This window comes from Leopardus geoffroyi, chromosome C3 (assembly GCF_018350155.1).
Source record: "Leopardus geoffroyi isolate Oge1 chromosome C3, O.geoffroyi_Oge1_pat1.0, whole genome shotgun sequence".
Classification (NCBI taxonomy): domain Eukaryota; kingdom Metazoa; phylum Chordata; class Mammalia; order Carnivora; family Felidae; genus Leopardus; species Leopardus geoffroyi.
In genome coordinates this window covers 60,343,512-60,356,066 of record NC_059338.1, presented here as the reverse complement: position 1 = coordinate 60,356,066, position 12,555 = coordinate 60,343,512, and the positions used below count along the sequence as shown (strand labels likewise).

The 12,555-nt window shown below is 36.8% G+C and overlaps 1 protein-coding gene across 1 annotated transcript in view; it reads right to left on the bottom strand.

Annotated features, from left to right (window-relative positions):
- FMN2 (formin 2) overlaps positions 1 to 12,555 on the bottom strand; it is a 391,822-nt gene that overhangs the window by 27,863 nt on the left and 351,404 nt on the right. The window contains exon 16 of the mRNA XM_045453074.1: positions 4,452 to 4,601. Coding sequence (XP_045309030.1) covers positions 4,452 to 4,601 — 150 coding nt within the window. The remainder of the gene's footprint in view (positions 1 to 4,451; positions 4,602 to 12,555) is intronic.

Sequence of the window (12,555 nt, the reverse complement as noted above, 5' to 3'; positions counted from 1 at the left end):
TAACTCAAAAATCCTCATGTGTTCCAAACCACATCAATTAGAAAGAGAGCAGACCTTTTTGAGACCTTTCACAGATGTGTAGAAATTCACCATTTCTAGAAATGTATTTACTTACTCATATGAGTCATCAGGACAGAGCCGGAAAATACCAAGTTACTACCACTCTATACTCAGAACCAAATAGAAATGATGGGATAAGAAATATTTTTACAGGCCTAACAACCTTAAAGATATTATTCAATCTGTGAATTCCAAATTAGATGAAGGAAAACTGGATCAGAAAGCAAACATTCAATCACATTATGAAACCATTGTTCAGATTTTTTCTACCATGCTAAGACATTCTGCTAATTATACAGATTATTTTTAAAGGCTTAATAAATTTGGGGTAGTATATTTAATTTTTTGGAAACTGTTCTTCTCTAACTCCAGTGACTGCGGTGAAGGAAACTGTCAATCATGGTACCCCTCCTCTCTGCCTGTACAACTGGGTCTGTGAACTATTTTACTAACTATGGTACCCCACGCCTGATCCAGAGTTGGGCACAGCTCATCTGGAGTTCTTCCTTGGAATTATTCTAGACGCTGGAGAGTGCTCTCACCTACTGGGTTGTGAGAATGTGAGTCATGCCTATGACCTATGGTCATGGGACCACCCTTAAATAAACAGCCTTGCTTGGAAACTAGACTAAACCACAGAGAGTGGTGGCAGGGGAATGAGAAGGGGAGAGCATGAGAGTAAGAGAGAAACAGAGAGAGGATAAGGAAGGAGGAGGAGGAAGAAGAGGAAAGAGGATACTTAAGAAGACAGATAGTGAGGGACAAGCACGGACATACCTGGCTAACCCCCACAGACTGTAGTTAAAATTTCTGTATTCAGAAATCTACACACAAGTTCCATCCCTGCCCTTCTGTGGTTTGACTGTCTAAACAAAGTCTTTCCTTTTGTTTAAGGTTTTTTGAGATTTTTTTCTACTTATAATGATAAACTTACGCTATGTAAGAAAGCATGTTCATTACTTCATAAGCAAATTCCTATTCCCGTGTCTGTGTCAAATACAATGATGTAACAAGTCAAATCGGCAAATATTTATGGAGACCATAAGAGGGAAAAGGCATTGTGGCTTAGTGACAGTGAGAGCTACATCAAAAATGAAGACACAAAACATCTCTTTGGTAAATAAAAACTAAAATGCAAATACCACAATAGTTAACGGTATAAAATAAAAACAGACACACCATTAGGCATTATCAATGTATGAAATTGCCTGAATAAAATATGCAGGTAATAAATACAGGGTACCAAGGAGGGAACAATCAGGTTAGAGAACAACATTCTATTTTAAGCCTCTGTCGTGCTATGTGAAGTTCTACTCTGAATGACACAGACTGAACCAGCAGTGTAACACCCTTAACTGACCACATCCCATTTCCTATCAATGTCTGAGGGTATGAAGCATTCCTAAAATATCCTTCTATTTATCTACAGAAAAGATGATACCAGGCTTACCCCAGGACAAGGCTGGCTTCATGGGTGTTGTTTGTGCACTTTTGGAAGTGCTCTGTGCTTGGTTCAATGCTTTGCTCTCTTGAAATTTTTAAATAATTTTTATAACAAGGGGCCCCACATTTTCATTTTGTACTGTTTCCTGGAAATTGTGTCACTGGTCCTATACTAATGAAAGAGACACATTTTCTACAAGTGAGTCAGACCAATGGTCTTCCTTATCAAAACAACAGCATTTGCTGGGTAGGATAATATATTTCGGAAGTTAAAGGGCAAAGAAGCACTCACTCACTTGCCACATATTCCTTAACCTTCTATTAAAAGCAAATTATTTTGAAAAAATGAGAAGTCTGCAGTGAAGAGCAGTTATAATCTGCCAATTCACAACACTGTCATCAAGTGGTGAGCAAAGTCGCCAAATGTTGCATCAGAAAGCAAAATCATCAAGGGTTGGGTAAAAAAGCCATGGTATAGGGGCACCTGGGTGGCTCAGTCAGTTGAGCGTCTGACTCTTGGTTTCAGCTCAGGTCAAGGATCTCACAGTTCATGAGATTGAGCCCTATGTCCAGCTCCGTGCTGATAGTATGGAGCTTGCTCTCTCTCCCTCTCTCTCTGCCCCTCCCCTACTCATTGGAGCACATTCTCTCCCTTTCTCTCTGTCTCTCTGTAAATAAATGAAGAGTAAAAAAAAAAAAGGCCACAGTAGAGTCCTAGGGCATGACAAGCACAGGATGAAGGACAAAAGAAGCATCTGGTTCGTTTATGAGATGCCTAGCGAAGAAAAGCTAGTTTGGGTCACGTTAAATGCACACAATATCACAGAACAGTGGATTGGTATCAACAGTGATCCCTAGAGACACAGCTCTACCTCATAGAGCACAGGCTAGATGAGACCGAGTATCACTGGGAAATTGTGCAACTGAATTAGTCAGTCTCAACAGTTCCTCTGAGACGGCATCTCACCAGCTCCTGTAGAGGCATGCAGAGTAAAGGCAAGCTACAATGAGAGTGGGTACCTACCTTCTTGTCTCAGGATCCCTAAAAGTAGCACCATAGGACCCTGCCAGCCTTCTGAGATTTACTTATTTCTTTGATATGCTATCAGAACACCTACTCCAAAACTATAGCTCCATCCATCCTGTCTCATTGGCACCTACCTCTCATCATTTCCACCCTCATTAAGGAGTCCAGCCCCAGCCATCAAACAAATGGCTATACACGGTGAAATACTCATCTGTTTGATTTGTACACTCATGTGACTGAGGTGTCGGCCCTTTTCCAGGGGAACAAGTTGACATTAGAGATGAAAAGAGGCCTGTGGCGAACCAGTGAGGGACCTGGAGGGGAGTTGTAGGTAATGTGCCGAGGTCAAAAGAAGATTCCTTTTTACAATTTTCCAAACTGACAGGCTTTGCTTAGTAATTTTTTTCTGAAAAGATAATATATAACTAAGTCTGAAGGGAATGAATGATGGTTTAAATGGGCTTGTAGTTTAGGAATTACCTCTCCTATCTATCTCACCTGTATGGACTTTTGACTAAATTGCATCTTTTATGTTAACCCATAATGATGGACTTTGAAGTAGAATACTCTCATTATCTTTAGAGTGCATGTTTAAAGTGTTTTACTTCTGTTCAAACCACTCGCTTTTTCCATCTACTATTCACTGAGGTATACTTTCTTCTATGATAAGGCTATGGCATCTAAGTGATGCATATGAGTTGGCATTCATAGCATAGTCTATGTGCTCAATAAATGCCAGTAATTAATTTCTCTAAATTTTTTTTTTCAACTTTTATTTATTTTTGGGACAGAGAGAGACAGAGCATGAACGGGGGAGGGGCAGAGAGAGAGGGAGACACAGAATCGGAAACAGGCTCCAGGCTCTGAGCCATCAGCCCAGAGCCTGATGCGGGGCTCGAACTCAGGGAGTGTGAGATCATGACCTGGCTGAAGTCGGACGCTCGACCGACTGCGCCACCCAGGCGCCCCAGGCCAGCAATTAATTTCAACTGACTTAAGGATATATCAGAATCTACTTATATATAAAAACTAGGTAGATAATCATGGTTTTGTATGTAAGGAGGACAAGAAGCAGAAATTGTGGAATTTTGTGGTATGATGAACAAAGTCCCTTAGGATATAAGTTTCCTGAAGATCTAAAGCAAAGTCATTGTTAGTGCAAGGATATGGGAAAATATACTAATTGGTTCAGTATTAGGATTTGGTTTACAGGGCTGATTATGTTTCTTTTCCACTCTCCCACTAGACCCAGCTATTTAGGGCTGCTGTCCTGGGAGGGCTAGCTTTCCTCCTGAATTAATATTCAATATGCCTCTATGGAATATCATAATTAGTGACAGAGACTTTATTTTATGTACTTAAGAAATTTTCCTTCATTCCTGAAAAAATTTACTTTAGGAAATGTAGTATAATTCTACAAGAATCTTGAAAGATATTTTAAAAATATTGATCATCTGTTTCTTGGTGACATTGGGCAGAAATTTTAATACAAATGGTGAAATTTCAACAATATATCGTGAATTGAGCAAAAAACAAAAGAAAAATGAGTCATCCTTCCTTTGCAGTCTTTGCTATTGGCCTTTTGAGGTGAGTAGGTTTATCATCTCAGCAAGGTTGTTCCACTCCACTTACATGATCTGCTTGTGTGTGGTTTCCTCATCAGAGAAGTTGTTTTACCAGACAGTGGTCCTGGCAAACCATCTCCTCAGCTATTCTCTGTAGCATCATAGCCTCTATGCCAACCCTTCTTACTCAAACTCCAAATTTTGCCAAATCTCAGCACCCTGTTAGACTTGATATTCCAGGTTGAAGGCCATCTAATTTTTCATTCAGGCTATAAAACTTGGCAACCCCAGTGGAGTCACACCTAATAAAATACCAGTTTTAAAATGCCATTGTGCAAATGAAAAAAAAAACCTACCTTTCTTGTAGAATGAGTTTGTTCTCTTTCTTCCAAAAGTCTTTAAAGTCGGAGCTGAATTCATGCCAGATACTGAAGAAAACATTTGGGGACACTTCCTTCTCTCCAATTTTTGGTTTCATGAAGAAATAGGCTGTAGTCTCCAAAAAGCTGTCAGAGCACACACACACAAGCATAAAAGCTATGATTACTTTCCAATATGGGATATTCTTTCTCCATCCAAATGTTGATTTCATTCATGTGCAGTTATTATTACCATGAGAACTCAAAATTTTGAAGCATCAACAGTAGTCTCCTATGGTTTCATGTTAGAGTTTTGGATACAGATGGTAGCAGCTGATAAGAATCTTCCATATACTGATAGCTATGCCTGGTCCAATTCCATTTTCAAAGTTAATCACTAGGTGCCTGACATATTTCAGAAATAAACCCTGTACTCGAGCTGGGACCTACTGAAAGTAGTGGGTCTATAATTTTTTCCAACACTCTAAAAAAATGAAATATCAGCCATTTGTCCCCAAACTAATATGTATTCTATATGTATTTAATATCACTACATACATTTTGGCTTCCTACACTGCCAGGGAAAGAAGAAAGTGAGTTCCAGAAAATGGTGACAAGTGTCCCATCAGATCATGGCAATCTCACTGAGTGGACACCAATATGGCAGCCAGTACTGTGACAGTAGACTGACAGTGCCACTCTTCAGAAGGTGGTGCTTAAAACTACAACTACATGAAGCTCAGAAGGTTTCAAAAGGCCTGATTGACAGAGAACATACAACTAATAAACGGTAGATTTAGAACTCCCCAAAGTCTTCTGTTCCCATAAAAAATGCCCTGAAAAGGACCTAGGCCAATAAAACTGATAATGTCATAGAGAAGAGACGTGGGCAGCTGGTCGGAGTATGGCCAGAGTTGCTGCAAAAAGTGACATTCCAATAACCTTTGCCCCTCTTCCCTTTCTTCCCCCACTTTGGTAGTGGGCAAGCATTAATGCTGATACACAAAGACCAAGTTTGATTTACTATGAAGTAAAATTTTCTAAGGCAACTTGATTTTACCATATTGTATTGTTTAAGAATATGTGTACACACATATATACGTTAACACACATCTGGGTATGTATTCAGTTTGTCATATAGCTGATTTCAAATCCCTATCCTGAAAAAAAATACGAAAAATATCTCATTGAGATGAGCATTAATAAAATGAGATGCGCAAGGTGAATCTGCTCAGAAGATAAAGGAGACTGAGCATCACACACAAAATCAAGAATTCTCAGCCACCTTAAGAGTTACCAGAGGGCTAGTCTGTATTGTTTTTAAACTCGCCTTATAGTGGTCTCTGAGCAGCAAGATTCCCAGGGACACCAGCGTTTAGATTCTGGGATGACGGAATTTAGATACAGATTGAGATTCAGATTTACGTTTACATTTACATTTAGAGATGAGAGCAATTTTTTGATCAAATGTGTAACTCCTGGGAATCATATATTTCTTCCTAGTTAGCCTAGTAGGAAAAATGACACAGGAAAGAAAGTCAATTCTGAGAAAGAGTCAGGCTGTGAAGGGGATATTGTATCTGAGAATCTGGCTGCTGTGAGCTATGGTAATGACATCAGGATACCTCCACAGGAGGTATTGATGGCATGAAGACGGCCAGAAGAGTGACAGCAGGGAGCAAGAGCAGTCTAAGACATATCTGGGTCATATTTTATTAAAACTGATAACATATATACGTACTTCCCTCCTGCGAAAACTGGTAATTCTCCTTATATGCCTAAAGACTATTTATGACCTATATGGCAGAAATCAGGTCTCAAATCCTTGACTATCCACTTATTCTTTTCCATCATTTCTCAGTATTTATGCTTTGTAAAATTTATTACAGACCAAGCCAGTCTACTTGGGCAGACATATCTAAGTTTTAATAGTTGGTTCATCTGTTCAGCCACTTACAACATTTTGAAAGTTCTATCATGAGGCAGCATGGTATAAAGGAAAGAATATAGGATTAAGAATAGGAAGACATAGGATATTGAACCTTGACTATCTGTACGAGCAAACCATTTCACACCATCTGACTCAGCTTTTTCACCTATAAAATAGTGAATGTCATAAGCAATTTAATTCCAAAGAACATTAATTTCCAAAGTGTTTGTTAAGTGTTTTAACACAGAAAAAACTTATTTTGTATTGCATATTATTTTACATTACATATATTCTATATTAAATATTAAGAAATATAAATATATATTTACCAAATATTTTCTCTAAACTGTATTAATTGAATGCAGGTTGATTTATTAATAAAATCTTATGTGATCATGTTCCCTGCTATTTTTGAATTATTGGCATGCAGAGAGGTTTGCGATACTAGTAATAATTATTCTAATCATTGAATAATTTTCCCTTGGCTTTGTCCTAAATTGCCTACATAGCTTTAAGAAGATAACAATTTTTGAATTTCAGTTTTGAGCTTTTAGTTTCTTCATCTGTAAAGTGGAGGGTATGTCTGCTTTTCTATATATCATAAAGATTAAATGAAAAGTACTTGCAAGTTATAAACTAAAACAGAAATATATGTATTAACTTTATAAGGAGCAAGCATTGTTCACTAAAAACATTCTATACACAAAACTTAATAAATTTGTGGGACATATTAGTATCTTACTATTGAATTAAAGTCCAGTGTGAAATTGCTGAACAGAATGATTCCCAATGATGACAACCTATGTACTTAGTCATTTCTTTGGAAGTGGCCACAGTGAAAGACAAGTGTCACCTAAGTATGACACAAGAGTAAAGAATTACCTCAGGACCACAAATGCTGTCCCAACTCTATTCAACAACCCCACATCCTAGAATAAAGCATAAGCACTTTTCAAAACCAACCAAACAAATGATAGGCAAAAATTTCTACAAGTGATCAGAGTATACCAGAGGTATTTTTGGTTATATAATCCTGTCTATATTAGGTGGCATTCAGCTAATCCAAACTTAAATAACATGAAAGATACCCATTTGGTTGATGGGTGGAAGGGATAGATTGTATTCTTTCTAAATTATCCTTTTTTTCCCCTAAATCTGAATCCAGGAGGGTCCCATCCACCATACAGTAATACAGGAACACAAAAGAATGTGGGCATTTTATCTGGGACCTTCATCACTACTGGCTGCTCTGTGAGGCTCTCTCGAAATAACTGTGACACGCTAGGAGCCAGTAGTGAACAGAACTGTAGTTATCACACTAAGAGAATATAGCAATCATAGTAAAAGACGACTTCAGAGGTCACCAAAAATCAAGAGCCCTGTAATCAGGATTCTTAAATAGCCCTTTCTGGAAAAGATCAGTACTACACTTACTACAAACATGGTACAAATATACTGCTCTGCAATACAATTGAGGTAGCCACAGAGTTCTGAAAACATAGCTCCAGCAGAATTGTTTTGAAATTTCTCTGAATCCTCACATAAAAACAGAGAAAGCAACTGAGATATTAAAAATCAAAGCTAATAGGAAAATATCTGCCAAAACACTGTGTCCAATATCACCACAAACTTCAAAATGCAAACAGGTGGGGGGCATCTGGGTGGTTCAGTTGATCACACCTCCGACTTCAGCTCAGGTCATGATCTTGTAGTTCGTGGGTTTGAGCCCAGCGTAGGGCTCTGTACTGACAGCTCAGAGTCTGGAGCCTGCTTCAGATTCTGTGTCTCTCTCTTTCTCTGCCCCTCCCCAGCTCTCTCTGTCTCTCTCTCTCTCTCAAAAATAAATAAACATTAAAAAAATTAAATGCAAACAGGTGGGACAAACCACTGACAACACAAAACCCAATTCATAACATCATCTGTATAGGAGGAGGCAGAGGAAAATAATAGAGGGACCCCTAAAACCAGAAGAACCCCTGAATCACAAACAGGCACTCTTAAAAAGTGTTAAGGGCCAATCTGAGGATTGCAGCTGAAATTGGAAGGGGTTTTACGCATTTTAACTCATGGAAGAGGAGAATAGATCTAGAGTAAGTACTGAAAAGGATGGGAACAGTCTGCAAGACATGAAGTCTTAGTACTAACCAAGAGAAACTCCCTCTTATGGCAAAGCTCTGCATTGATAGAAAATGCTGGGAGTAGATGCAAATTGTGCAGGATAAACACAGGGACAAAGAAAATAGAAAATGCAGATACATTAGAGGGGAAATTTTGCAGGCAATATTTTTGTTTTATTCTTTTTTGCCATTGTGCACAAGCAACAAAAGAGAAATCTCTAGAACAGTGAAACTACTAAAGCTATCCTCATTCATCTCTTCATCCTAAAAGTTCAGTAAAAATAATTTCATATAAAAATGAGGAGAAAAATATTGGGGCAGGAAAAAGTATGCCACTCAAACACTAAGCATAGCCATGTTGATGTGGTTTTGTTATCAGAGAAACAGACTTCAAGACAATATTATTGCAGCATGATTTCATAATGATAAAAACATCCCATTTTCAGAAAGACGTAACAATCCAAAATATGTATGCATCTAAGAAGAGTTTCAAAATACATGAAGGAAAACCCACAAAACAAAAAGGGAAAAGAGGTAAAACCTTCATCATAATTGTTTATTTTAACATCCTTTCTCAGTAATGGACAGAACTAGAAAAAAATCACTAAAGGATATATAAGTTGTGAATATTATCCACAAATTGACCTAATTCACTTTTACAGAACACTGTAATCAACAATTAGAATATATGAGAGCATATGAAAGCCTTCACTAACACAGATCAGATACTGAATCATAAAAGAAGTCTCAATAAATTTCAAAGGACTGAAATTATCCAGAATATGTTCTCTGACCATAGTGGCTTTAAATAATGAAAAATTTAAAATGGTATATCTAGGAAATCTTCATTCTGGAAATTAACTAAACTGCTATAAATAACCCATGGGTCAAAAAAGTAATCACACACACACACACACACACAATCACAAAAGAAATTAGAAAATATGTCAAACTGACTAAAATTGAAAACATAGATATCAAATATATATTTGGGAGCAGATAAAGCAGTGCTTAGAAATTTGGAAGTTTAAAATATCTATAATTAGAAAAAGTACTTATAATTAGGGAAAAAAAGGTATAAAATGAATAATGTAGGCATCTACCTCAAGAAGTTAAAGAGAATCAAATTAAACTTGACTAGACAGAAGAATGGAAATAATAAGAACACAAAACAAAGAAATAGAAAAGAAACATTACAGAAAATTAACAAGACCATGAGCTGAATTACTGAAAAGTTTAACAAAATTGATAACCCCCTACCAAAGTTGATAAAGAAAAACAGAGAAAACACAAATCCCCAGTCCCATAGATGCAAGTGGTGTTATCATCATAGACCATACAGGCCCTAAAAGCATATGAGATATTATCAATAATTTTATGCCAAAATCTATTAAAAATTGAAATTACTTTCAATTACTTTTAATGAAGTTTTAATAAATAATTTTTTATAAACTCGTAATAGAAAATACCCCTTTCCAAATACTTGCAGTCCAAATTGTTTCACGGGTGCATTAACAAACATTTAATGAAGAAATAATGCCAATTTAACACTAACTCTTTCAGAAAACAGAGAATGAGGGCACACTTGTCAACTCATTTTATGAAGCCACCATTACTCTGATGTTAATACCAAAAACCAAAAACATATTAAGCAATCAGTGTAACCTGTCACATTAGCAGAGTAAAGAAGAAAAGCCAAATGATTATTTCAATAAATGAAGAAAAAGAATCTGAAAAACTCAACTAATTCATTATTACAAAAGAGGAAAAATTCTCTGCAAGATAAGAAGGCTTACACAATTAGATAAATGACATCTGTGAAAAGCCTCTAGCTGACATCATACTCAAAATTATATATGCTTTATGATGCCATTTAAATGAAATCTATGTATATACAAAATTAATCTATGTTGATAGAAGTAAAAACAATGATTGTCTCTTCACAGAGGTGTGAGGTAAACAGATTGAGGCAACAGAGCTGTTTTAAATCATGTTTGAATGGTAATTACTCATTGAACTTGTTTTATTGTATAAATTATGTCTCAATTAACAAAGAAAGCAAGTTAGAAAAACAAAAAAAGAGAGAAAGAAGGAGAGTGGGAAAGAAGGAACTGAAAGGAGACTGTGATTAAGTCCTATGTTTAGTAGTTTGTTTTTTTTTTTTTTGTTTAAGTTTATTTATTTATTTTGAGAGAGGGAGAGAAAGGAAGAGAGAGAGAGAAAAAAAAATGAGAACAGGGGAGGGGCAGAGAGAAGGAGAGACAGAATCCCAAGCAGGCTCCACACCATTAGTGCAGAACCTGATGTAGGGCTCAAATTCACAAACCAAGCCGAGATCAAGAGTAGATGCTTAACTGACTGCACCACCCAGGTGCCCCTATTTAATAGCTATTAAAAGAAAAAAATAAACCAGGGATAAAATAATGGCTCTGCAGACCTGTGGGAACATGCCAGAGACAGGCTTATAAACAGATGAAAATTATTGGCTAATATTTCAAGCCAATATGCTAAATGAAATGAATAAAATGATAGAAGCTATAATAAACATAATTCAAAGTAGAAAGACTCAGAAATGAGATGGTAGGATTTAGTAAAGAACCATGAAGTTTTAAATATTTCACACATGAAGACTGGACCAGAAGTAACAAGAGTTAATAAGATCAATACATCATTTGTTAATAGAAATAAAGATAAAATGAAAGAAATATTGGGGTGCTTGGGTGGCTCAGTCAGTTTGGCATCTGACTTCAGCTCAGGTCATGATCTCACTGCTCATGAGTTCGAGTCCCACGTTGGGCTCTGTGCTAACAGCTCGGAGCCTGGAGCCTGCTTAGGATTCTGTCTGTCTGTCTGTCTCTCTCTCTCTCTCTCTTTGCACCTCCCCTGCTCATTCTCTGTCTCTCTCTCTCTCTCAAATATAAAATAAAACATAAAAATATGTTTTTAAAAAGAAATAAAAATTTAAGAACAAAGAGAAATGAAGAAAAAAAAAGAGAAAGTTACAAATATAAAAGACAAGACAGCCCCGTAAGTGTATTATAAAAGCCTCTACAAAAGATAACCAAAGCAATGGCATGGAATACATATTTAAAAATATGACTCAAGAACACTTTTTAGAAATAAATAAAAGTATTTGGTGCTACATGTTAAAAGGGCATGCCAATAGTCAACTCTGAGACATATTCTAGTAAAAGTATTATAATTAAAAAATAAGAAAAAAGAAAAATAATCCTTTGGTCATCATGCAAAAAACAAAAACAAAAACAAAAAAAAAACAAAAAAAAGACCCTAACAAAGGAAAAAAAACTTAACTATCACCATATATTTAGACAATATCCTATGTCAGAAGACAGTGGAATAATATTTAAGATACTAAAGACAAAAAGAGTGAACCAAATATTTTATACCCAACCAAACTAACTTTTGTTTACAAAGGGTGCAGGAGAACTATTTTCAGTTTGAACAAATGGAAGAAACATTGTTCTAATGACAAATTATCGAAGAATCTACTAGAAAATGAGATTCAGGAAGTCAAGATACAGAAGAGACAGATCAGGTTTCTCAACATGGAAAAAGACACACGATGTTAAATCTTACAGTTAAGAACACTGCCCTGAATTTGAACTGGAAGTGTTGGTATGAACTAACAATGTACTTTTTTTTTTTTTTAATTTTTTTTTTCAACGTTTATTTATTTTTTTGGGACAGAGAGAGACAGAGCATGAACGGGGGAGGGGCAGAGAGAGAGGGAGACACAGAATCGGAAACAGGCTCCAGGCTCTGAGCCATCAGCCCAGAGCCTGACGCGGGGCTCGAACTCACGGACCGCGAGATCGTGACCTGGCTGAAGTCGGACGCTTAACCGACTGTGCCACCCAGGCGCCCCTAACAATGTACTTTAATTCCAGCTCTGTCTACTAACAGGTCTAGTCACAGTACTAATTCAATACCAACTATACTAGCACCCAGATCTGTGCTCTCCAAAGACCATTCTAAATAATGGACCCAGTTCTGCTTGAAGAAATAGCTCAGTCCAGCACTGGGGAAAATGTAC